This window comes from Natator depressus, chromosome 14 (genome assembly GCF_965152275.1).
Source record: "Natator depressus isolate rNatDep1 chromosome 14, rNatDep2.hap1, whole genome shotgun sequence".
Lineage (NCBI taxonomy): Eukaryota > Metazoa > Chordata > Testudines > Cheloniidae > Natator > Natator depressus.
In genome coordinates, this window is record NC_134247.1 from 43,651,435 (window position 1) to 43,678,870 (window position 27,436).

The 27,436-nt window shown below is 51.0% G+C and overlaps 1 protein-coding gene and 1 long non-coding RNA gene across 2 annotated transcripts in view; both read left to right on the forward strand.

The window, feature by feature from the left end:
- LOC141998582 (uncharacterized) overlaps positions 1 to 27,436 on the forward strand; it is a 48,887-nt gene that overhangs the window by 15,481 nt on the left and 5,970 nt on the right. The window contains 2 exon segments of the mRNA XM_074971453.1: positions 11,621 to 12,436; positions 25,763 to 25,769. Of these exon segments, the coding sequence (XP_074827554.1) occupies positions 11,621 to 12,436; positions 25,763 to 25,769 (823 nt within the window).
- LOC141998599 (uncharacterized) lies at positions 9,578 to 11,082 on the forward strand. The gene is made up of 3 exons (XR_012641853.1): positions 9,578 to 10,088; positions 10,582 to 10,680; positions 11,042 to 11,082. It is a non-coding gene; the product is annotated as an uncharacterized LOC141998599 (long non-coding RNA).

The following is a 27,436-nucleotide window of genomic DNA, read 5'->3' on the forward strand; positions in this document are numbered from 1 at the left end:
GTTGGGGGACTGGCTGGCCCACAGGGGCGGGGAATTGATTTGGGGCCTTTCCATAGAGAGCGTGCCGGCTCTGATCCGACCCCAGGGAAGGAGGCTGGCTGGCTGGCTGAGTGGTTCAGAAATGGGATAAGGGGCTTTACCCTACTGGGGCACTGGCTCCAATCTAGCACCAGGGTTGCGGGCTAGCTGTCACATGAAGGTGGGGAACAAGGTATGGGGCCTTTTCTCTCTGGGCCAGGAAGGAAAGGAGTGTGTAAATGAATTTACCTCTCCCCTCTGCATCCCAGCCAAGGAGCATCTTAGTGTGTCTTTGCTTTACACTGGGTGTCTGTGAAGCTCCTCGAAGTATTTAGGGCTGAATTCTGCTCTCCCCCCAGTTTACAGGTTCCCTTGGCTTCTATGGAGTCACTCCTGATTCTCACCAGTGCGAGAGGAGATTCATACCGTTAGCGTAGAGCAGGGGTTCTCAAACTTTTCTTTCCGCGGACCACTTGAAAATTGCTGAGGGTCTCAGCCGACCACTTAATGATCTTTCCAAAAGTCATTTGTACCATTAGCTAACTATTGTAAAGCTAACCCTCTTGCATACATATTATCTGCACACATCGCGCAGTCTTAAGATGCTAAACAGATCTGTGCGTCAACTAGAAATAGTCATGCTCTCCTTGTAAATATTAATACTGTCCTTTCCAGTATCTGCAAAGATTGTAAGAGGCATTCACTCAGGCTTATACAATTTCTCTGCCATGTCCACTCTAAATTTGACTAATGTTTTACACACATAGAAGAGTAACAATAAGTAATAAAACAACACAAACAGCAAAAGAAACCCACAAACAAACAAGTGACAACACTGAGAATACGAAGGGAAGCGAAACATCCAGTGGTTGGTTTGGGGGATTTTAAATGAGTGTTTAGGACCCACGTGGTGCAAGTGCAACAGAGCCCTGGAGAAACAGGCAAAGATCAAGGTCTCCTGGTTTCACATTGTGGGCGTGTGTCACCAACTCAAAAACCATTTTTACAAGCCCTGGGGCACATAAACACATGGCTTGGAGTTTGCAGACAGATCCCTGCTTCAAAGAGCTTGCAAATAAGGTCTTTATCCTACAAAACACCAAGCAGGACCCCAACCAAATCGAGTGCTGATGGCGACTCAAGAGTCAATGGAAGTACTCTGAGGCTTAAAGCAGGGGTGGGCAAACTTTTTGGGCCAAGGGCCACATCTGGATGGGGAAATTCTATGCGGGGCAGGAGGCTGGAGTGCGGGAGGGAGTGTGGGGTGTGGGAGAGGATTGGGGTGCAGGAACAGACTCGGGGCAAGGGATTGGGGCAGAGGAGGTGTGTGGGGTGTATGAGGGTGCTCAGGGAAGGGGGTTGGGATGCAGGAAGGGTGCGGCAGGGAGCTCAGGGCAGGGGGTTAGGGTGCAGGTGGGGTGTGGGTGCAGCAGGGGGCTCACGGCAGGGGATTGGGGTGCAGGAGGGGTGCGGAATGCAGGAGGGGGCTCAGGGCAGGGGTGCAGGAGGGGTGCGGACTGTGGGAGGGAACTCAGGGCAGGGAGTTGGGGTGCAGGAGGGGTGCAGCAGGAGGCTCAGGGCAGGGGGTTGGGGTGCGGAGTGCAGGGGGGGGCTCAGGGCTGGGGTGCAGGAGGGGTGCAGACTCTGGGAGGGAACTCATGGCAGAGAGTTGGGGTGCAGAGTGCAGGAGGGGTTTGGGCTTCGGCCCGGCGCCAATTATGTAAAGCGGCTCCGGGGTGGCAGCGGCGCGCACCCGGGGCCAGGGCAGGCTCCCTGCCAGCCTCACTGTCTGCCATCTGAAAATATAGGAAATATAGGAATGTTGGCTTGGTTCTCTCTACTCCAAAAAATGTGTTCGGTATCAAGTGTTTGTCTAATGGGTATTTTGAGAATGGCGACGAAGCATCTTGTCATGCAGAGAAAGTGTCAATTCAGATTTCGTGGGTAATAAATGTGTAAAAAAGGCTGCGATACTGGCCATAAACCATGGTGGACTTCATTTCAATCAAATTGATTTAAATCACTAGTCATGAAGACTTGATGTAATCATGGTTTTCTAGATAAAAGTGCATTCCTGTTGGTTGTTACAGCCTTCGTACATATTCTTCACAACTCAGAGTTAGATCCAGTGGCGTGCTATAATTTGTTCGGCTTGTGCAGATACTCTTTCTATTTCAGATCCCTGATGTAAACTAGCCAAACTGCGTGTCTGAACCCGGGCCTGTGTGATTTCAGTCAGTTGGCTAATTGGGTTATTTTTCTTCATTAGCTTGTACAGATTTGTCCGATCGACCCACAAAGAAAAGTGAAAGTTTAGAATATTACTGGTATCCAGCGGGTTAGTTCTTTTACCCTCATGGCCTGGGAAGCAATAGGGAGAGGGGGGTTAACATAGTTATATTGCACACACATTGCTCTCCTGGTGCTTCTGGCCAGAAAATCTCCTCTGAGCCAGCGGCCCTGGAGCGAGGTGGAGACTCACCGGCGCAGCGGCTCCGAGGGAATTAGCTCTCCAGTGCACAGAGCACCTCCTACTGGCCAGGGTCTCCCGGCCGCCGGCGGCCCGGGCCGAGACCGGCTCCCCGCCGGCAGCGGCGACCCCGGGGAGCGATCTCACAGAGCCCGCCCGGCTCGACACCTGCCCCCGGGGGCACGTTCCGACGCGGGGCAGAATCCGCCCCTCGGCCTGCGGCGCCCCCGGGAGCCCCAGCACCGGGCCGCGGGGGGGGCGGGGGTGAGAGGCGCCGGCTCGGGGGGGGCCCGAGGGAATCAGGCTGATCCCGGCACCTGCCCGGACCGAAGCTGGAGAAGGCGGAAGCGCCCCCGGGGCCGGCTGGGAGATGTAGTTCCTGACTCTCCCACTAGCGGAAGTGACGCCCGATCGGGGAGACCGAGCCGGGCTCGCGCGTGGCCGTTGGCGCCTCTCCCAAGGCGGGGAAGCGTTTTGTGCCGCTCGAGCTCTGGGCATGCGCAGATGCAGGTGGGCGGGAGTGGCGCGTGCGCAGTGGCAGAGCTCACCGGCTGTGCGGGACCGGGCTGAGCGGGAGGGTCTGTGCCGGGGTGACCTTCATTAACCCCCCCGCGCCCGGCCCGCGCCCTGCTCCCGCTGCCGAGCTGCCGCCTCCAGGTACCGGAGCGAGCCCCGGGCGCGGGGCGGTGACGCTGCCCCAGTGTCCGCGGGGACCCGGCATCGGGCGGCGCCGGGACCTGCTCCCGGGGGGGCCGCGCCCGGGGGGGGCTCGGAGCTGCTGCCCCAGCAGGAGCCCAGCGCCCCCGGGGCGGTGTCTGGACGGGGCAGCGGGTTAATGGGCGAGGCTGGGAGACCCCGACACCGCGGGGCCGGGCTGGGGGGCCGCTCTCTGCCGGCAACAGGGCCCGGGCAGGCCCGGGAGGGGACGGGGGCAGCGAGCGGCCCCCCCGGGGGCGGCCCGGCCCCGAGCTGCGGCCAGGAGCTCGTTCCTCCGCGGGGCCGCTTCACGCGCCGCACCTGGGAGACGCCTCGGGGCTGCCCAGCCCCAGGGGAGCCGCAGCCAGGCCCTGCCCCGCGCCGCCGGGACCCGGGGGGCTCCTGTGGGGGGGGGGAGGCCGGGGGGGGCTTGAACCGTCCCTGTGCAGCCTCGGGAAATCCCCGGGGGAGAAGGGGAGGGCGGGAGGTGAGGGAATTGGATCCTTTCCCCGCTCGTGCCGCCCACACCCTGATACAAATTCTCTCCAGTTCTTCCCCTTTTCTCAAATGTCAATTTAACATCTCCGGTGTGGGGCATTTTCCCACCCATTTTATCTGCAGCGATTTGTCCTCCTTTAGGTCAGAAATTGTTCCCTGAGTCGGTGCCCAAAACATGGCTATCCCTGGAGTGGGGATGGGATGAGATGCCTCTTCTCTGCCAGGGTGGGGGAAGGGTGGAGCAAGTGCCCCCCGTGGAGACTGCCCAGACCCCGGTTTCCCAATCCCACTTGCTGGCCCCAAACTGCCAACACAGTTGCCCCCAGTTATCAGTTGACCCTCACCTGCCCATCCCCCACTGCTGCCCCCTTCCCTCACCCAGGAAGCTTTCCAGCTCCTCCTCCTCCTCTGCCCTCTTAAATCGCCGCCTCAAAGGGCTCCCTGCTGCCCCTGTGAATGGTGGCAGACGGGGAACCATCACTTTCTGTTTATGTATTGCACAGTCATATAAAATCCAGTCAAACAGTCCCCCTTTTCCAACTAGTTATTTCATAGTAATATAAAATTCCCTCTGATCTTTTTTCTCATGTTATCAGTTACTTACTTCGTGACATGTATTCTCTGCAGATCTCAAAGATTGTTATGAAATACCCTAAACATTTGCCCCACTTTTTCTCTAGTTGTCCATTTCTAATTGAATATACCCTGAGATTTTCCCTGTCTCCCTTAATTATAAAATACTAAGAAAATCTCAGATTTACACCTTTTCTCAGATTCTTCAACATGGAAATAAAATGTTTGCAACTGTTGCCCATTTCCTCTGTATTCATTTTTCAAATATTGATGTGAAATACACTTGGATTTTACCTCCTATCAACAACTGATATAAAATCCCTCTGATTTTCCACTTTCCTCTCTCTAATTTGCAAAATGGGAGGAGGGGGGTCCCAGGCAAAGGGCATGGCAGAGGCTCTGGGGGCTGCTACTAAATTTGTGCCCCGAGTCCTTCTCCTATATGTGGGGGGTGAGGGTGGTGGGAAGGGGGTTAGGACTACCACACAATGACCTCTTCCACAGCATTCTGGACTCATCCTTTCTGAAATCTGGTTTCATTGAGACCATTGTTAATCCAGAGTCACTGTATGGAAAGACAAGGAGTGACTCCAGATGAACAGTAAGGCAAATGATATTAGCAATTCTCCTGTGAGGAGGTGCTCTCATTAGCTGCTCTCCCCAGAGAGCTAAAGGAGGGAAGGCTGCTTAAAGGCTCTGTCCCTCTCTCCTAAGGATACTGGGGTTCAGCTTCCTGGGTCAGATGCTGCAGCCTCCATTGTGATCCGGGAGACCAGGTTTAGCAGCTGCTGCTACCCTAGCGGGGCTTCTGTGCTGGGAAGTGACCTTAATTAAAGCTTCTTCTCTGCCCGACCCAGGTGCTGACTTTCTCCAGCTGGTACTAGCCCCTTGGGGCAGACCTGGGCTCTGTTAATACAAATTCTGAGCCACAAACTTCAGGTAACTGAAAGACCTCTCGGAAAGTGCTGGGGACTGGCAAGAAAGTGACTCTGCACAAACAGCCCCTCCTCATTTCTCCTCCCATTAGCAATTGTCAGGAGAAAATCCAGTGGTGGGATTGCAAAGAAGCCAGGAATGGGACTTTCCCAGCCAGAGAGGCAGGGAGAGAGGACAGGGGAAGGAGGGACTGAAAGGGGCAGTGGTAGAAATGAGTTGGAAGAGAGATTTCCAGCTCTACTCCACCCAGACACATGTGTTGCAGTATCCCTGGGCAGAATCACTTTCCAGTGAACAAGAAAAGGATCAGACAGAGGAAAAGCCAGATCCTGACTCCATATTCCCCCTGCACGGTTGTGGCTGCCGTGGGGTCCCTGTCCGAGGGAATCCCCCAGAGTGACTCCTTTGGTTCTGCTCTTTTCTAGCATTGTGTTGAGAGACTTTGTTACGGGGTGGGGGGAGGGAGAAGGGAGGTTAAAAATGTCTCTGTGGGCTTAGCCTGGCAGGAGGGGCCAGGTCTACACTGAAATAAAGAGCTCAAGCATTTTTCCACCATGGCAGAATCTAGGACATCTGTCTGCAAGGAAAGGGCCCTGGGGGAATTCTGATGTGAAATTAACTAAAGCCTGTTCTGAAACCCCCACAATTACGCTTCTCACCCTCCCAGGCTGCAGAACGACGTGCATGCTTCACTCCAGCTCCTCCCATCCTCCCATGGGACAGGGAAGAGAAATGGCTGCAGTGGAGCCAGCTCAGGTAGGGATTATTGGGGAGTTTTGGGTCGGTTCCTTCTGGAGGGAGAAGGACAGCAAATACACCAGAGACGGGAAGCTTTGCGCAGTCTGGTATGGAGGTTGGTCCGGGGCAGGAAATCCACAAGGTGGAGAAAGGGAGGAGGACACGGGGTGGCAAACCTGCTGGGAGTTATTTAATGAGTGGCCTAGATTCTGGGACCAGACCCATGAGGTTGGGAGGTGGAAATGCTCTAATTTGTTGAAGAGAAAATAACCCACCTACATGGGGCTAGGAAAGCTAACCAGACTCATAGTGCGGGAGCCTGACCCGACTAAGCAGCGGGTGCCGTGAGATATGACGGGGGCACCCACCAGTCAGGCTTAGGGGAGATTCCCCTCCTTTCATATCCAGCTCCTCGCATTGAGGAGCGTGTTGGACTTCCTACCAGGGAGCTGTCCCTGGACCCTGTTAGGGGCTCCATTTCCTGTATCAGTCTGTGGCTAGTAGGTATGTGATGGATCTGGTGGGAGAGAGGAGGGGCTCTTTCTTCGTCCCCTCACCCTGGTGGTTCCAGGATGCTCTGAGTGAGGTGGGGGTGGGAATCTGACTGTGATCCACCCAGAGCTTCCATTTGATTGGCTCCTCTCCCACACAAATAGTGGGGCAGCAGGTACTGAGTGTTGGACTTTTGCTCTCTCAGGGTCCGGTGACCTTCGCGGAGGTGGCTGTGTATTTCACCAGGGAAGAGTGGGCTCTGCTGCACCCTGCTCAGAGAGCTCTCTACAGAGATGTCATGCAGGAGAACTATAAGAATGTGACCTTGCAGGGTAAGGATTCCCGTCCCCTCAGTTCTTGGAAGGGGAAATGAAGAGATACGGTTCACGCCACCCCACAATGGCATCTCTGCTCTGTCCTGTTTCAGCATCACCCCAATATGCCAGTAATACACACACATACACACGACCAGAGACCTTCCCCTGCTGAAGAACACTTTGGGAACAGAGCACAGGAGCAGTATCGCACAGTGTCAGATATGTCTTTTTGCTCAAGTAAAACTGAGGCTTAGGTCCAGCATAACCAACAGAAGCTTCCTACCCCCGCCTTCTCTGAAACCCTGAGCCTACTCCACCCAGACCAGAATGTGCTTGGGGTGTAACAAGCAAGCTGCTGGAGTCAGAGCTGCTGGTCCAGGGCTACTTATCACACAGACACCCAGTGTGTCCTTGAATGCTGGCTGGGGGTATCCAGACAGGGGAGCTCCAACAGCAGAACATTGAATCTCACCCAGGATTACAGATGACACAAGTCCTCACTGGTCTGGACTGCACTGCAGCGTGTGAAAATGGCTTATGTTGGTAGTGAAACTTCCTGAGACATGGAGAGTCTTGCTTCTCCATCCGCACGTGTGATAGCCACCACCTCTCTTTGCAGGCTCCTTGGATTTTTGATTACCTCATTGTCACATGACCCCGATTCTTATCTTTCACATTCTGCTTTTCTAGACTAATTAACATCTGTTGTTCCTGAATTATAGCTTCTAATTTCCCAGTGTTCTCCACACCCAGGGATTTTCCTACTCCCTCCCATTACACTGGGCTCACTAGATTCCCTAGTACATAAGAGCGGCCACGCTGGGTCAGACCAAAGGTCCATGTAGCCCAGTGTCCTGTCTTTCGAGAGTGGCCATGATTTTATAGACCTCTCTCATATCCCCCTTTCGTCTCTTTTCTAAGCTGAAAAGGCCCAGTCTTTTTCATCTCTCCTCATACGGAAGTTCTTCCATACTCCTAATCTTTTTTGAGACGTGGAACCACATTTGCATGCAATATTCAAGATGTGGGCGTACCATGGATTTATAGAGAAGCAATATGATATTTTCTGTCTTCTTATCGATCCCTTTTTTAATGATTCCCAACATTCTGTTTGCTTTTTGACTGCCTCTGCACCTTGAGTGAACGTTTTCAGAGAACTCTCCACAAGGACACCAAGATCCCGCTCTTGAGTGGAAACAGCTAATTTAGACCCTATCATTTTATATGTATAGTTGGGATTATGTTTTCCAATGGGCTACAATACATGCTATCCTGACATCTAGTACTGCTGAGCTCCTGCATTCAGTAATATCCCTCCCTTCCTGTTCCCTTTCTCCACTGAACCCCACCAGCCCATGCTTACTGTTCCCAGCTTCCCCAGGACTGACTCATTGTCTCTGGACTTTTCTGTCAGCAAGAAGCAATGCCAGGGAGACTTGTCCTCTGTCTGGAGTCTTCTATTTCTGGAACATGGATTTACTTTCTCTGTGTTTTCGGAGACTCTTTGAAATTGAGTGTCTGTGACGTTAACCACAGTACAATCTGGACTGTTGAACAGCTGTTTCTCCTCAGTTCCCCAACCTGCGGTGCCTTTTACACTGCTTTACTGTGAGAACAGCCACTCCTGGGCGGTTAACACACAGTCTCCAGCATGTAACTCGCTCCCAGCTTCACAGTATTGACTGCTGGTAGTCAGCGACGCTCAAATTACAGTACACCACAGGAGAACCTCAGAAAATTCTCTGCTCCCAGACTTTCCCCCAGAAATGTGCATCTTGCATTGTCCAGCACACTGCTGAACAATGCAAACTCATACAAAGTCTGTGATTTCATCAGTGGAAAATGACATGCACCAGCCTCGTTATTCCAGATGGAGTTTCCAACCCACTTTAATCCAAACACACTGATTAAGTAAAACAATAAAACCAAATTGTTAACTACCGAAAAAAAAAGATTTTAAGTGACTACAGGTAATGAGGCCTAAAAGTCATAATTGTTTAGAAAAGAAATGCAAGATAAAACACAAACTAACATCTAACTTAACAAGCTAAAACGGATTCAAAGCAAATGTTTCTCTCACCATATGTTGAGACAGGCTGGTGGCTGTCCTTTCAGCCAGGACTCCCCTAACCTGCCCCTGCTGCCCAAGTTCACTTCTTCAGGAGTTGTCATGAACAGAGGGAAAGGGAGGGGAGAGAGAGAGTCTCAAGCATTTTTCTCACCTCTTTTTATAGTTCAGTCCTTTGTACTAGAAACAACTTCAGTTCTCAGCTGAGTGATGGTGACAGGCTGTCTGTTGTCGATATGAGCTTCAAGTGGTCCCTTTGAAGGAATGTAAATGTCTTCTTCACACCTTCCCACTGCCGGAGAATTTGACCAGCTGTTTGCCTTGCTGTCTCTGAGTGAACTAGTCTGTGGGTGTTCCGCAAAATTATAACAGTAATAACATACAGGAAAATCTCATAACTTTACTTACAGTGTTGCTCCACATTTTAACAGGAGGATAATATTCAGTAGATTATGTGATTTCAAATGATATCTCACAAGCCATGCTATGTCCCAAATTGATCATAATTTTCCAGAAGAGTGAACAAACGGGTACAGACTGACACTATGTCTGTCTGTATGTGTTCCCAGCCGATATGTGTGTATTTGGCATCTTAAAGGACCTGGGGAGCTGGTCCTCGGAATTCAGTGGTTTACTCAGTGTGACGCTATGTAGAATTGTGAGACTCCTTATATTATTATTATTATTATTTTATTAATACCAATATGATAAAATTGCAATGAATCCTGCTAGATGTGCCATGTAAGCTGTCAGTGAAAATGTTATGATTTTCCAAGTATGATAATTTTGTTTCTGTTTGTATCAACTTGTTTGTATTGTGAGATATAGAGATGTAGGGTATATTTGTATTTCCAGACTTGTGTAGTGTTTCTGGGTGACACCCCCAGACATGTTGGCTTCAGCACTGCCTAGCCTGTTCGATGGCCCATCCAGAGTCATCAGCTGTACAATGAGCCCATGGAAAGGACCAAGGGGATACACCTATTGCAGGGGTGCGCCTGTGTACTGAGAACTCCAAGGCTTTTCCATGCCATGTGCTGTGAAACTTGTGTTTGGTGCACAGGAAGTATAAGCCACATGGCAAAAGGCATATAAAGGGTAGCTGCATCATCTCCCTTTAGTCTTCAATCCTTCTTTCCTACCTCTGGAGCAACTTCTCTACAAACTGAAGCCTTGAACAAAGGACTGAATGACCCGCCCAAGCTGTGGATGTGTTCCAGATGGACTTTCAAGCCACTAACTCACCAGTACTTCTAAGAACCTGATATACAGATTTTGGAATGTACGTGACTGCTTTTCCATTTCACTTCTTTCTGTCTTTCTTTTGTTTAAACCTTTAGTTTACATGCCAAAGGATTGGCTGGCAGCATGGTATTTTGGGTAAGATCCAAATCTATCGTGACCTGGTACTGATGCTAACCCCTTGGGATCAGAAGAACATTTTGTTTCTGAGCAGAGTTTTTAAATAACCTCTGACTGCAGTGGACCTAGGTGCTGACTGGGAGTCAGAGAACTGGAATGCAATAAAGAGGGCTCTGTGATTTCTTTTTTCAGCTTCTCGGTAACCAGTGTGGGTGATGAGAAGCAGTTTGTGACTGGTCGGTGAGTTTAACTTCAGTGTTAACCACCAGTTTGGGGAGCATATGGTATCCCTTTTTCAGCCTGCCCTGACCTTGGTGTTTTCAGTGAGGGAGTGCCCCAGGCACACCAGCTCACACTAAGCACTGAAGTTAAATTAATAGAATGTTTATTTATGACAAAGTCTTGTGTCATAGGGTTTCCAGTTTCCAAACCTGATGTGATCTCCCAGCTGGAACAAGGGGAAGAGCCATGGGTCCCAGAGGAAAGAGAGATCCTCAGAGCTCCCTGCACAGGTGAGGAAACATTAAACCAACTCAGAATCTATAAGTGCCTGAAGGAAACCTCTGGGATACCCTACAAAGTCTTGGGAGGTCTCTCAGTTCATTATTGTCTCTAGCAGGGGTCGTATCCTCAGGGTAAATATAGCTCATGGCTTCCTATAGATCCTAGCAGACACCAGGCACAAGTTTCCTCCCTTCCCCCTGTGCATTTGGATGGGATGTGAAGGCTGAATTGATCCCCCTCCTCTCTCCTATTTGGTGGAAGAGTTTGGGGGAGTTCAGTACCTGATTTTTATTTGACCCCTCTCCAGCACTTGTTTTCGTTTGGTCTTCCCCTTTCAATCCCTGTTTGCGGTTTCTCTCTCTATCATAGCAGGTGATGCAATTCTTTGTGAGAAGGAGGAGCAGAATTCTCAGCAGGAAAATGTTGAACAAGTGGATAAACACAGAGAATCGCAAAGATGGAAAAGAAGCGTGTCCAGGAGTCATGAGCAGGGAAAATCCTTTGCGATTCATCACAGACCAGAAAGAGAGCAGGGAAACCAGCCATTGGAGAAAATGGGTAAATTTATTTCCTATCGGGGAACTCAGCAGGGCCTCAAGGAAACCACAACGCAGCAGGAAATCCTCAGGAGAAGGAGGAAAAATACATGCAGTGAGTGTGGGAAAAGCTTCACTCAAAGATCAGCCCTTTCTAATCATCAGAGAATCCACACAGGGGAGAGGCCCGACAAATGCAGTGAGTCTGGGAAAAGCTTCACTTGCAGCTCAGCCCTTTCTACTCATCAGAGAATCCACACAGGGGAGAGGCCCTATGAATGCCGTGAGTGTGGGAAAAGCTTCACTCAAAGATCAGCCCTTTCAAATCATCAGAGAATCCACATAGGTGAGAGATGCTATGAATGCCCTGAGTGTGGAGATTGCTTCACCAGGAGCTCAGACCGTTCTGTACATCAGAGAATCCACACAGGGGAGAGGCCCTATGAATGCCATGAGTGTGGGAAAAGCTTCTCTAGGAGCTCAGCCCTTTCTACTCATCAGAGAATCCACACAGGGGAGAGGCCCTACAAATGCAGTCAGTGTGAGAAAACCTTCATTTGGAGCTCAGCCCTTTCTAATCATCACAGAATCCACACAGGGGAGAGGCCCTACAAATGCAGTGAGTGTGGGAAAAGCTTCATTCAAAGACCAGGCCTTTCTAAACATCAGAGAATCCACACAGGGGAGAGGCCCTATGAATGCAGTGAGTGTGGGAAAAGATTCATTGAAAGATCAGGCCTTTTTCAGCATCAGAGAATCCACACAGGGGAGAGGCCCTACGAATGCAGTGAGTGTGGGAAAAGCTTCACTCAAAGATCAGCCCTTTTTCAGCATCAGAAAATCCACACCGGGGAGAGGCCCTACGAATGCCGTGAGTGTGGGAAAAGCTTCATTCAAAGATCAGCCCTTTTTCAGCATCAGAAAATCCACACCGGGCACAGGCCCTACGAATGCAGTGAGTGTGGGAAAAGCTTCATTCAAAGATCACACCTTTTTCAGCATCAGAGAATCCACACAGGGGAGAGGCCCTATGAATGCAGTGAATGTGGAAAAACCTTCATTCAAAGATCAACCCTTTTTCACCATCAGAGAATCCACACAGGGGAGAGGCCCTGTGAATGCAGTGAGTGTGGGAAAAGCTTCACTAGCAGCTTAGCCCTTTCTAAGCATCAGAGAATCCACACAGGGGAAAGGCCCTACAAATGCAGTGAGTGTGGGAAAACTTTCAGTAAAAGCTCAGGCCTTTCTAAGCATCAGAGAATCCACACCGGGGAGAGGCTCTGTCATAAATATAAAGGGAAGGGTAAACACCTTTAAAATGCCTCCCTGCCAGAGGAAAAACCCTTTCACCTGTAAAGGGTTAAGAAGCTAGGATAACCTCGCTGGCACCTGACCAGAATGACTAATGAGGAGACAAGATACTTTCAAAGCTGCAGGGGCGGAGAAACCAAGGCTCTGTCTGTGTCATGCTTTTGCTGGGAATAGAAAGGAATGGAGTCTTAGAACTTAGTAAGTAAGCTAACTAGATATGCCGTAGATTCTGTTTTGTTGAAATGGCTGATAAAATAAGCTGTGCTTGTGTCTTTTTGTGACTTAAGGTTTTGCCTAGAGGGATTCTCTATGTTTTGAATCTGATTACCCTGTAAGGTATTTACCATCCTGATTTTACAGAGGTGATTCTTTTACTTTTTTCCTTCAATTAAAATTCTTCTTTTAAGAACCTGATTGCTTTTTCATTGTTCTTAAGATCCAAGGGTTTGCGTCTGTGTTCACCTTTGCAAATTGGTTAGGATTTTTATCAAGCCTTCCCCAGGGAAGGTGGTGTAGGGTTTGGGGAGGACTTTTGGGGGAAAGACGTTTCCAAGCGGGCTCTTTCCCTGTTATATATTTGTTAAATGCTTGGTGGTGGCAGCAGTAAAGTCCTAGGGCAAAAGGTAACCTAATTTGTACCTTGGGGAAGTTTTAACCTAAGCTGGTAAAAATAAGCTTCGGGTGTTTTCATGCAGGTCCCCACATCTGTACCCTAGAGTTCAGAGTGGGGGAGGAACCTTGACAGGCCCTAGGAATGCCGTGAGTGTGGGAAAACCTTCTCTAATCATCAGAGAATCCACACAGGGGAAAGGCCCTACAAATGCGGTGAGTGTGGGAAAACCTTCTCTAGCAGCTCAGCCCTTTCTAGTCATCGGAAAATCCACACAAAGGAGAGGCCCTACGAATGCAGTGAGTGTGGGAATACCTTCTCTTGGCACTCAGCCCATGTTAGCCATCAGAGAATCTGCAAGGGAGATCAACACCATAAAAACCTCTAGGGCTATCAGTACTTTTTTTCTTTCATACTTTTCCTGATTCCTGCATAGTAACTTGGAATGCTGTTTGAACTGTTTGCTGCACCGTTATCCCTCAGCTTATCCAGATGAGTGCCCCATTTTTGCCTTTTGCAGTTCGCCCTCTTGAGGTAGACCTATTTGACCTTTTTATTGTCCCATGAGTAATTTGAGTGTGTGCTTCCTATCAGGATCCAGGGAGCATCACATTTCTACCATTCCTCCTATTGCAAAGTTATTGTTAGTCACCAGTGATACAGATTGTATCATTGCCAGTTGTTCTCATGTTGCTCTGGGTTTTGCTGAAGAGCAGTTATGTTGGGAACTTTTCAAATGATATGTAAATGAAGAGAAGCAGGGGCCGGAACAAAAAGTGTCATTTCGTGTGCCACCCCCCCCCCCTTATTTAGATCCTAGTATACTGAAAATGTTGAAAATAACATAACTGACTCTTGAGACAGCGCTGAGTGAAGTATGTTTGAATGGATCACAGGAGAATGTGCTGGGAGAATCTCTTGTCCTGATTCTGAATAATCAGATGTCACCTGCTCTGGAATTTCACTTGACACTTGACTGGCTGGCCCAGAGGGGCGGGGAATGGATATGGGATTTTTCCATAGAGAGCGTGCCGGCTCTGATCCGACCCCAGGGAAGGGGGCTGGCTGGCTCAGGGGTTCAGGAATGGGATAAGGGGTTTTACCCTACTGGGGCACTGGCTCCAATCTAGCACCAGGATTGTGGGCTAGCTGGCTCATGAAGGTGGGGAACAAGATATGGGGCCTTTTCTCTCTGGGCCAGGAAGGAAAGGAGAGTGTGAATGAATTTACCTCTTCCCCCTGCATGCCAGCCAAGGAGCATCCTAGTGTGTCTTTGCTTTACACTGGGTGTCTGTGAAGCTCCTCCAAGTATTTAGGGCTGAATTCTGCTCTCCCCCCAGTTTACAGATTTCCTTGGCTTCTGTGGAGTCACTCCTGACTCTCACCAGTGCGAGAGGAGATTCATACCTTTAGCGTAGAGCAGGGGTTCTCAAACTTTTCTTTCCGCGGACCACTTGAAAATTGCTGAGGGTCTCAGCCGACCACTTGATGATCTTTCCAAAAGTCATTTGTACCATTAGCTAACTATTGTAAAGCTAACCCTCTTGCATACATATTATCTGCACACATCGCGCAGTCTTAAGATGCTAAACAGATCTGTGAGTCAACTAGAAATAGTCATGCTCTCCCTGTAAATATTAATACTGTCCTTTCCAACATCTGCAAAGATTGTAAGAGGCATTCACTCAGGCAGGAATGATGGGAGCACTGAGCCTTGGGGTGGCTCTGGGGGATCAGATTGTTGCTTTGGTGGGTGTGCATGAAAACTCTGTGGGCGTGGGTGGGAGGGGGTGGGTGTGTGTGGGGGAGATGGGAACAGGGAATGGGGTAAGGAAATTGGAATCATGTTTGGTTAAGGGCAGGAATGGGAACAGGGACACAGGTGTAAGGCTCTGTGGTGTCAGAGCTGGGAAGGAGGATACTAAGGAAGGAAACTGGAATCATGCTTGCTGGAAGTTCATCCCAATAAACATCGAATTGTTTGCACCTTTGGACTTCGGGTATTGTTGCTCTCTGTTCATGCGAGAAGGACCAGGGAAGTAGGTGGGTGAAGGAATAAGCCCCCTAACAGTAAGAGGCATTCACTCAGGCTTATACAATTTCTCTGCCATGTCCACTCTAAATTTGACTAATGTTTTACACACATAGAATAGTAACAATAAGTAATAAAGCGACACAAACGGCAAAACAAACCCACAAACAAACAAGTGACAACAGTGAGAATACGAAGGGAAGCGAAACATCCAGTGGATGGTTTGGGGGATTTTAAATGTGTGTTTAGGACCCACGCGGTGCAAGTACAACAGAGCCCTGGAGAAACAGGCAAAGTTCAAGTTCTCCTGGTTTCACATTGTGCGCGTGTGTCACCAACTCAAAAACCATTTTTACAAGCCCTGGGGCACATTAACACATGGCTTGGAGTTTGCAGACAGATCCCTGCTTCAAAGAGCTTGCAAATAAGGTCTTTATCCTACAAAACACCTGGCAGGACCCCAACCAAATCGAGTGCTGGTGGGGACTCAAGAGTCAATGGAAGTACTCTGAGGCTCAAAGCAGGGGTGGGCAAACTTTTTGGGCTGAGGGCCACATCTGGGTGGGGAAATTCTGTGCGGGGCAGGGGGCTGGGGTGCGGGAGGAAGTGTGGGGTGTGGGAGAGGATTAGGGATGCAGGAACAGACTCGGGGCAAGGGATTGGGGCAGAGGAGGTGTGTGGGGTGTATGAGGGTGCTCAGGGAAGGGGGTTGGGGTGCAGGAGGGGTACGGCAGCGGGCTTAGGGCAGGGAGTTGGGGTGCAGGATGCAGGAGGGGTTTGGGCTTCGGCCCGGCACCACTTACCTAAAGCGGCTATGGGGTGGCAGCATCGCGCACTGGGGCCAGGGCAGGCTCCCTGCCAGCCTGCCCTGGTCTTGCACCGCGGCGTTCCGGGCGAGGAGGGGTGGGGAGATGGGGTGGGCAGCCTCTCGGCAAGGCAGCTTCTGGGCTGGCCCCAGGGAGCTGCTGGGGGGAGTATGGGCCGGGGGGTTTCTCAAGGACCGAGCCAGCCATCCTCAGCCCACCCTGGTGTCTCCCCCAGGACCTGTGCTCCCCCTCCAGCCAGGAGAAACCAGCTGCAGACCCCTTTAGTGCTGGGCAGAGGGACAAACAAAAGGATGTGGCTCCTTTAAGAAAAGTTTGCCCTTGTGTCTGATGAGTGAACTTCGGCTGGGGCCAGCAGCTCGCTCCCTCCCCAAGCTCTGTCCAGCCAGTCGGATGCGCCAGGTGTAGTGTCGTAAATTGCTCTGCATAGAAATGTGCTACTTACCGTGTACTGAGCCGTACATCTGCTGAAGCCACTGCCCTTCACCCTGCCCTTCTTAGCCGTAAGATTCTGCAGACGGCTTTTGACAGGGGTTAAAAAGTTGCCAAGGGGGCGAATCAGAACACGGGGGTGGCCAGGGTCTGAGCAGGGGGCGGAAACTGACTGGTCAGGGGGGTCAAGCAGTTGGAGGCAGCATTAGGAGAGGGGCTAAAGGGAAAATCAGGGATGGAGGGGAGGAGGCAGAGATAAGCCCAGGAGCGAGGCGCTGGCAGAAGGTGTCAGAGGGCAAAACCCGGCACAGGCAGGGGCACAGGGGGCAGCAGTCACCCCAGTGGGACTGAGACATCAGGGCTTGCAAAATAGTTTCTTGGGGGGGCGAGAGGCTTTTTTATTTCCCCTCTCCCAGGCAGAACCTCTCAGCATCGGCTTCCCAGGACTGGGTTCTCAAAGGCACAGGGCTGGTTTCGTAAAGGCACAGGCATCCCCATGCCTAGTCAATACATCTCCTCTTTGTCTGATGTAACCTACTGAGGCTCTGTCTACACTCCAAATTTCAAAGCCCTGTCGCGGGTGCCAGTGCTCCTGGGAATCCACCTCGACGAGGGGATTAGGTCCGAGCACTGGGAGCCGAGCCTGTCCACACTATCGCTTTAAAGCACTCAAACGTGCTGCGCTCGGCTACGGGGAGGGAGTGATTTTTCACGCCCCTGAGCCAGCAACTTAGAGCTCTTTAACTTGCCAGTGTCGATAATCCCTGAGAATGAATTCAGTGAAACATGGTACAGATATCCCCTCAGAAACAAAGAATCCCTTATCACTGTATCTGAATGCATCGAGTCTCATAGCAGTGTCCCAAGTTGTCTTATCTGCTGCTGGGATTCCCTGAATTTTTCATTCTAATTTTTTCTTCTCATTTTTAGAGCAGATGTTTATTCTGTTGAATCATCTGACTTCCACTGTGACTGAATTTCTGGCCTAGTGTGAAAACTTTGTTTTGAGTCAATCCACCAGTGCTGTAAATATTGGTGGTCAGACCAATAGTCCACCTAATCTAGTATCCTGTCTTGTGTCAGCGGCCAATGCCAGGTGCTTCTAAGGGAATGATCAGACCAGTCAAGGACTCACTGAACCATCCCATTGTCTACTCCCAGCATCTGGCAGTCAAAGGACGGTTTAGGGACATGCAGAGCATGGGCCTGCATCCCTGATTATCTTGGCTAATAGCCAATCTACTTATCCTGAGAGACTGATGAAATTCTTTGCTAATATATACCTTATGCCAGATGGTTGATGTGCGGTATCATTGCAAAACTTAAGACCTACTGACTGTGTTTAGCCAACCTGTATGCATGTAACGTTTGTATCTGAGGCTAGAAATATTGAGCATGTCTCTGTATTTAAAATGTGCTCTGTTGGATGAGGCCAGACAATGTTAGCGGCTTACTGAAGGAATGCACAAACACGTAAAGATTATCCCAGGAACTGTGGCTCTGAACGATAGTGCTGTACAATGGGGACTACTTGATCAAGATCAGATATCCCTGTACAGTGGGTGCTGTTTGACCCAGGTCACAGCAAAAGAGCCTTCCAGAAAGTGGGGGGAAGAAAGAAAAGGTGGACAATGAGAGCCTACAAGAAGAACCGGAAACACCTGAGGTACAAAGACTGAACAGTGAGAAATGATTGACCCAGCAATCTGGATGATGGGAAGACAGACACCTCAGCTCAGCTCATCATACTGAGAATGAGAAGGATCTGACATTATCAACCAATGAAGAATAATCCAGGTGTGTCTAAAATATCTTGTGTCCCCATTATGCAGACATAGGCTTTTTTCTCACTGCTAATAAAACTAATGAAAACAACACAAGACAAGTTCAGTTTTAACAGTGATGACAAAGGCTGAAGAAAATGTCTCAAAAATTAAGTGAGAGAGCAATGAGGTGACAGGGGAGTACCACAGTTCTGAGTGTAATTTTGGTGGTGATGCCTCTTAGCTCCTTGTGTGTGTATAACAGTGACAAAAGTGGAAGTCTCTATAAAGCACAATGGTAATAACAGCTAATAACTGGTGTTCAGAACACCACAAGGCCAGCAGGTAGGGCCCTTCGCAGCTCGCAGGAACTGCTCGGGTAAGAATTCGCTGCCCGCAGCAGCGAGAGGTCCAGCCTTGCTTCTAAGAAGGCCGTCGGATGAGGCTGATTCCTACAGCTCGCAGTCTCACAAACCAACGGTGCAGCAGCGGCAGGCCCAACGCTGCGAAACAAGGTATTTCCAGCAGCCTCCTCACATGTCAAACCGGCCTGATCGCTTTCTGGAACAGCGGAACAAGCCCACAAGCGGCGGACGGGGCCTGTCTTGCCCCGCGTACGGCTTTTGACTCGGTCTCCCTCGACCGTCTCACAAACAAGCGCGGGAAAGGACAGCTCGGCGCGCTGGGCGAGCAGTGAGACGGGCCCAGCGAGCGGGGCTCCCCGGGGCCGGCGGGGGAGAGGGCTCCGCTCGGAATCGCAGCGGCTGCGAGCGCGGCCCGGAGGCCGCGGGCAGAGGGGCAGCCCGGAAGGTCCGGACCGCAGGAGCGACGGGGGCAGAGGGGCGGAGGGCAACAGCGCCGAGCAGCGACGAATCCGGCGGCTCCCGACACTCCGCCCCGGTCCGTCGCGCCGGCCGCGAGCCCGTTTCTGCGCCGAGCCCTGCCGCAGGCGGCCCGGGCCGAGACCGGCTCCCCGCCGGCAGCGGCGACCCCGGGGAGCGATCTCACAGAGCCCGCCCGGCTCGACACCTGCCCCCGGGGGCACGTTCCGACGCGGGGCAGAATCCGCCCCTCGGCCTGCGGCGCCCCCGGGAGCCCCAGCACCGGGCCGCGGGGGGGGCGGGGGTGAGAGGCGCCGGCTCGGGGGGGGCCCGAGGGAATCAGGCTGATCCCGGCACCTGCCCGGACCGAAGCTGGAGAAGGCGGAAGCGCGCCCGGGGCCGGCTGGGAGATGTAGTTCCTGACTCTCCCACTAGCGGAAGTGATGTCTGATCGGGGAGACCGAACCGGGCTCGCGCGTGGCCGTTGGCGCCTCTCCCAAGGCGGGGAAGCGTTTTGTGCCGCTCGAGCTCCGGGCATGCGCAGATGCAGGTGGGCGGGAGTGGCGCGTGCGCAGAGGCAGAGCTCACCGGCTGTGCGGGACCGGGCTGAGCGGGAGGGTCTGTGCCGGGGCGACCTTCATTAACCCCCCCGTGCCCGGCCCGCGCCCTGCTCCCGCTGGGGCCGCCCCGGGCCCTGCCCGCCCCGCTGCCGAGCTGCCGCCTCCAGGTACCGGAGCGAGCCCCGGGCGCGGGGCGGTGACGCTGCCCCAGTGTCCGCGGGGACCCGGCATCGGGCGGCGCCGGGACCTGCTCCCGGGGGGGCCGCGCCCGGGGGGGGGCTCGGAGCTGCTGCCCCAGCAGGAGCCCAGCGCCCCCGGGGCGGTGTCTGGACGGGGCAGCGGGTTAATGGGCGAGGCTGGGAGACCCCGACACCGCGGGGCCGGGCTGGGGGGCCGCTCTCTGCCGGCAACAGGGCCCGGGCAGGCCCGGGAGGGGACGGGGGCAGCGAGCGGCCCCCCCGGGGGCGGCCCGGCCCCGGGCTGCGGCCAGGAGCTCGTTCCTCCGCGGGGCCGCTTCACGCGCCGCACCTGGGAGACGCCTCGGGGCTGCCCAGCCCCAGGGGAGCCGCAGCCAGGCCCTGCCCCGCGCCGCCGGGACCCGGGGGGCTCCTGTGGGGGGGGGAGGCCGGGGGGGGCTTGAACCGTCCCTGTGCAGCCTCGGGAAGTCCCCGGGGGAGAAGGGGAGGGCGGGAGGTGAGGGAATTGGATCCTTTCCCCGCTCGTGCCGCTCACACCCTGATACAAATTCTCTCCAGTTCTTCCCCTTTTCTCAAATGTCAATTTAACATCTCCGGTGTGGGGCATTTTCCCACCCATTTTATCTGCAGCGATTTGTCTGTGTTTAGGTGAGAAATTGTTCCCTGAGTCGGTGCCCAAAACATGGCTATCCCTGGAGTGGGGATGGGATGAGATGCCTCTTCTCTGCCAGGGTGGGGGAAGGGAGGAGCAAGTGCCCCCCGTGGAGACTGTCCAGACCCCGGTTTCCCAATCCCACTTGCTGGCCCCGAACTGCCAACACAGTTGCCCCCAGCTATCCGTTGACCCTCACCTGCCCATCCCCCACTGCTGCCCCCTTCCCTCACCCAGGAAGCCTTCCAGCTCCTCCTCCTCCTCTGCCCTCTTAAATCACCTCCTCAAAGGGCTCCCTGCTGCCCCTGTGAATGGTGGCAGACGGGGAACCATCACTTTCTGTTTATGTATTGCACAGTCTTATAAAATCCAGTCAAACAGCCCCCCTTTTCCAACTAGTTATTTCATAGCAATATAAAATTCCCTCTGATCTTGGTCTTTTTCTCTCGTGTTATCAATTACTTAGTTTGTGACACATATTCTCTGCAGCTCTCAAAGATTGTTATGAAATACCCTAAACATTTGCCCCACTTTTTCTCTAGTTGTCTATTTCTAATTGAATATACCCTGAGATTTTCCCTGTCTCTCTTAATTATAAAATACTAAGAAAATCTCAGATTTACACCTTTTCTCAGATTCTTGAACATGAAAATAAATGGCAAACGGCATGGCAGAGGCTCTGGGGGCTGCTACTAAGCATGCTCCTTCTCTCTGATCAGCTTGTGCCAGAATCCTGGCTCCAAGCGCTGCCCAGCATTGCCGAGCCACATACCCAGTCACTGTGATAACTTTCTATCCACTCATCAAACACTGTGAGGTGAAATCACAGATTTTGCTTTTCTCCCCTCTTGAAAACTGCAGGACCTTCTGGAAAATTTGTGCCCCGAATCCTTCTAGATCTGGGGGGTGAGGGAGGTGAGAAGCGGGTTAGCACTGCCACACAGTGACCTCTTCCACAGCATTCTGGACTCATCCTTTGTGAAATCTGGTTTCATTGAGACCATTGTTAATCCAGACTCACTGTATGGAAAGACAAGGAGTGACTCCAGATGAACAGTGGGGCAAATGAGATTAGCAATTCTCCCTGTAAGGAGGTGCTCTCATTAGCTGCTCTCCCCAGAGAGCTAAAGGAGGGAAGGCTGCTCAAAAGCTCTGTCCCTCTCTCCTAAGGATTTTGGGGTTCAGCTTCCTGGGTCAGACGCTGCAGCCTCCATTGTGATCCGGGAGACCAGGTTTAGCAGCTGCTGCTACCCTAGCGGGGCTTCTGTGCTGGGAAGTGACCTTAATTAAAGCTTCTTCTCTGCCCAGCCCAGGTACTGACTTTCTCCAGCTGGTACTAGCCCCTTGGAGTAGACCTGGGCTCTGTTAATACAAAATCTGAGCCACAAAGTTCATGTAACTGAAAGACCTCAGGGAAAGTGCTGGGGACTGGCAAGAAAGTGACTCTGCACAAACAGCGCCTCCTCATTTCTCCTTCCATTAGCAATTGCGAGGAGAAAATCCAGCGGTGGGATTCCAAAGAACCCAGGAATGGGACTTTCCCAGCCAGAGAGGCAGGGACGGGGAAGGAGAGACTGAAAGGGGCAGTGGTAGAAATGAGTGGGAAGAGAGATTTCCAGCTCTACTCCACCCAGACACATGTGTTGCAGCATCCCTGGGCAGAATCACTTTCCAGTGAACGAGAAAAGGATCAGACAGAGGAAAAGCCAGTTCCTGACTCCATATTCCCCCTGCACGGTTGTGGCTGCCGTGGGGTCCCTGTCCGAGGGAATCCCCCAGAGTGACTCCTTTGGTTCTGCTCTTTTCTAGCATTGTGTTGAGAGACTTTGTTACGGGGTGGGGGGAGGGAGAAGGGAGGTTAAAAATGTCTCTGTGGGCTTAGCCTGGCAGGAGGGGCCAGGTCTACACTGAAATAAAGAGCTCAAGCATTTTTCCAGCACGGCAGAATCTAGGATGTCTGTCTGCAGGGAAAGGGCCCTGGGGGAATTCTGATGTGAAATTAAGTAAAGCCTGTTCTGAAACCCCCACAATTACGCTTCTCACCCTCCCAGGCTGCAGAACGACGTCCATGCTTCACTCCAGCTCCTCCCATCCTCCCATGGGACAGGGAAGAGTAATGGCTGCAGTGGAGCCAGCTCAGGTAGGGATTATGGGGGAGTTTTGTGGGTTCCTTCTGGAGGGAGAGGGACAGCAAATACACCAGAGATGGGAAGGCTTGCACAGTCTGGTTTGGAGGTTGGACCAGGGCAGGAAATTCACAAGGTGGAGAAAGGGAGGAGGACAGAGGGTGGCAAACCTGCTGGGAGTTATTTAATAAGTGGCCTAGATTCTGGGAGCAGACCCATGAGGTTGGGAGGTGGAAATGCTCTAATTTGTTGAACAGAAAATAACCCACCTACATGGGGCTAGGAAAACTAACCAGACTCATAGTGCGGGAGCCTGACCCGACTAAGCAGCGGGTGCCGTGAGATGTGAAGGGGGCACCCACCAGTCAGGCTTAGGGGAGATTCCCCTCCCTTCATATCCAGCTCCTTGCATTGAGGAGCGTGTTGGACTTCCTACCAAGGAGCTGTCCCTGGACCCTGCTAGGGGCTCCATCTCCTGTATCAGTCTCTGACTAGTAGGTGTGTGATGGATCTGGTGGGAGAGAGGAGGGGCTCTGTCTTCGTCCCCTCACCCTGGTGGTTCCAGGATGCTCTGAGCGAGGTGGGGGTGGGACTCTGACCGTGATCCACCCAGAGCTTCCATTTGATTGGCTCCTCTCCCACACAAAGAGAGGGGCAGCAGGTACTGAGTGTTGGACTTTTGCTCTCTCAGGGTCCGGTGACCTTCGCGGAGGTGGCTGTGTATTTCACCAGGGAAGAGTGGGCTCTGCTGCACCCTGCTCAGAGAGCTCTCTACAGAGATGTCATGCAGGAGAACTATAAGAATGTGACCTCGCTGGGTAAGGATTCCCGTCCGCTCAGTTCTTGGAAGGGGAAATGAAGAGATACGGTTCACGCCACCCCCCAATGGGATCTCTGCTCTGTCCTGTATCAGCATCACCCCAATATGCCAGTCACACACACACACACACGACCAGAGACCTTCCCCTGCTGAAGAACACTTTGGGAACAGAGCACAGGAGCAGTATCGCACAGTGTCAGATATCTCTTTTTGCTCAAGTAAAACTGGGGCTTAGGTCCAGCATAACCAACAGAAGCTTCCTACCCCCGGCCTTCTCTGAAACCCTGAGCCTCCTCCACCCGAACCAGAATGTGCTTGGGGTGTAAGAAGCAGGCTGCTGGAGTCAGAGCTGCTGGTCCAGGGCTACTTATCACACAGACACTCAGTGCGTCCTTGAATGCTGGCTGGGGTTATCCAGACAGGGGAGCTCCAACAGCAAAACATTGAATCTCACCCAGGATTACAGATGACAGAAATCCTCACTGGTCTGGATTGCACTGCAGCGTGTGTAAATGGCTTATGTTGGTAGTGAAACTTCCTGAGACATGGAGAGTTTTGCTTCTCCATCCGCACGTGTGATAGCCACCACCTCTCTTCTCTGCAGGCTCCTTGGATTTTTGATTACCTGATTGTCATATAACCCCGATTCTTATTTTTCACATTCTGCTTTTCTAGACTAATTAGCATCTGTTGCTCCTGAATTATAGCTTTTAATTTCCCAGTGTTCTCCACACCCAGGGATTTTCCTACTCCCTCCCGTTACACTGCGCTCACTAGATTCCCTAGTACATAAGAGCGGCCACGTTGGGTCAGACCAGAGGTCCATGTGGCCCAGTGTCCTGTCTTTCGAGAGTGGCCATGATTTTATAGACCTCTCTCATACCCCCTTTCGTCTCTTTTCTAAGCTGAAAAGGCCCAGTCTTTTTCATCTCTCCTCATACGGAAGCTCTTCCATACCCCTAATCATATTTTTTTCCCTTTTCTGAACCTCTTCCAATTCCAGTATATCTTTTTTGAGATGTGGCAACCACATTTGCATGCAGTATTCAAGATGTGGGCGTACTATGGATTTATTTATTTATATAGGTGTACCATGGATTTATAGAGAAGCAATATGGTATTTTCTCTAGTCTTATCTATCCCTTTCTGTTTGCTTTTTGACTGCCTCTGCAACTTGAGTGAACGTTTTCAGAGAACTATCCACAAGGATTCCAAGATCCCGCTCTTGAGTGGAAACAGCTAATTTAGACCCTATCATTTTATATGTATAGTTGGGATTATATTTTCCCATGGGCTGCAATACGTGCTATCCTGACATGTAGTACTGCTGAGCTCCTGCATTCAGTAATATCCCTCCCTTCCTGTTCCCTTTCTCCACTGAACCCCACCAGCCCATGCTTACTGTTCCTGGCTTCTCCAGGACTGATTCATTGTCTCTGGACTTTTCTGTCGGCAAGAAATCATGGCAGGGAGACTTGCCCTCTGTCTGGAGTCTTCGATTTCTGGGAGAAGGATTTACTTTCTGTGTGTTTTTAGGAGACCCTTTGAAATTGAGCATCTGCGACATTAACCACAGTACAATCTGGACTGTTGAACAGCTGTTTCCCTTCAGTTCCCCAACCTGCGGTGCCTTTTACACTGCTTTACTGTGAGAACAGCCACTCCTGGGTGGTTAACACACAGTCTCCAGCATGTAACTCGCTCCCAGCTTCACAGTATTGACTGCTGCTAGTCAGTGACTCTCAAATTACAGTACACCACAGGAGAACCTCAGAAAATTCTCTGCTCCCAGACTTTCCCCCAGAAATGTGCATCTTGCATTGTCCAGCACACTGCTGAACAATGCAAACTCATATGAAGTCTGTCATTTCATCAGTGGAAAATGACATGCACCAGCCTCGTTATTCCAGATGGAGTTTCCAACACACTTTAATCCAAACACACTGGTTAAATAAAACAATAAAACCAAATTGTTAACTACCGAAAAAAAAAGATTTTAAGTGACTACAGGTAATGAGGCCTAAAAGTCAGAATTGTTTACAAAAGAAATGCAAGATAAAACAGAAACTAACATCTAACTTAACAAGCTAAAACGGATTCAAAGCAAATGTTTCTCTCACCATATGTTGAGACAGGCTGGTGGCTGTCCTTTCAGCCAGGACTCCCCTAACTTGCCCCTGCCGCCCAACTTCACTTCTTCAGGAGTTGTCATGAACAGAGGGAAAGGGAGGGGAGAGAGAGCGTCTCAAGCATTTTCCTCACCTCTTTTTATAGTTCAGTCCTTTGTACTAGAAACAAATTCTGTTCTCAGCTGAGTGATGGTGACAGGCTGTCTGTCGATATGAGCTTCAAGTGGTCCCTTTGAAGGAATTTAAATGTCTTCTTCACACCTTCCCACTGCTGGAGAATGGCTGTTTGACCAGCTGTTTGCCTTGAGGCCTCTGAGGGCAGAGGTCTGTGGGTGTTCCCCAAAATTATAACTTTTCAGTAATATCATACAGTAAAATCTCATAACTTTACTTACAGTGTTGCTCTGCGTTTTAACAGGAGGATAATATTCAGTAGGTTATGTGATTTCAAATGATATCTCACAAACCATACTATGTCCCAGATTGATCATAATTTTCCAGAAGAGTGAACATAGGGGTACAGACTGACACAATGTCTGTCTGTATGTGTTCCCAGCAGATATGTGGGTATTTGGCATCTTAAAGGACCTGGGGAGCTGGTCCTGGGAATTCACTGGTTTACTCAGTGTGACACTATGTGGAGTTGTGAGACTCTTTATATTATTATTATTTTATTATTAATACCAATATGATAAAATTGTAATGAATCATGCTAGATGTGCCATGTAAGCTGTCAGTGAAAATGTTGTGATTTTCCAAGTATGATAATTTTGTTTCTGTTTGTATCACCTTGTTTGTATTGTGAGATACAGAGATGTAGGGTATATTTGTATTTCCAGACTTGTGTAGTGTTTCTGGGTGACACCCCCAGACATGTTGGCGTCAGCACTGCCTAGCCTGTTCGATGGCCCATCCAGGGTCATCAGCTGTACAATGAGCCCATGGAAAGGACCAAGGGGATACACCTATTGAGTCAGCAAGACATGCAAAGGTGCGCCTGTGTACTGAGAACTCCAAGGCTTTTCCATGCCATGTGCTGTGAAACTTGTGTTTGGGGCACAGGAAGTATAAGCCACATGGCAAAAGGCATATAAAGGGTAGCTGCATCATCTCCCTTTTGTCTTCAATCCCTCTTCCTACCTCTGGAGCAACTTCTCTACAAACTGAAGCCTTGAACAAAGGACTGAATGACCCATCCAAGCTGTGGCTGTGGTCCAGATGGACTTTCAAGCCACTAACTCACCAGTACTGCTAAGAACCTGACATATAGATTTCAGAATGAACCTGACTGCTTTCCCATTTCACTTCTTTCTGTCTTTCTTTTGTTTAAACCTTTAGTTTAGATGCCAGAGGATTGGCTGGCAGCATGGTATTTTCGGTAAGACCCAAAGCTATCGTGACCTGATACTGGTGCTAACCCTTTGGGATCAGAAGAACATTTTGTTTGTGAGCAGAGTTTTTAAATAATCTCTGACTGCAGTGGACCTAGGTGCTGACTGGGACTCAGAGAACTGGAATGCAATAAAGGGGGCTGTGTAATTTCTTTTTTCAGCTTCTCGGTAACCAGTGTGGGTGATGAGAAGCAGTTTGTGACTGGTCGTTCAGTTTAACTTCAGTGTTAACCACCAGTTTGGGGAGCATATGCTATCCCTTTTTCAGCCTGCCCTGACCTTGGTGTTTGCAGTGAGGGACTGCCCCAGGCACACCAGCTCACACTAAGCACTGAAGTTAAATTAATAGAATGTTTTTTTATGATAAAGTCTTGTGACATCAACTGAAGTCCTTTGTTTTGTTTCATCTGAGCAGGGTTTCCAATTTCGAAACCTAATGTGATCTCCCAGCTGGAACAAGGGGAAGAGCCATGGGTCCCAGAGGAAAGAGAGATCCTGAGAGCTCCCTGCACAGGTGAGGAAACATTAAACCAACTCAGAATCTATAAGTGCCTGAAGGA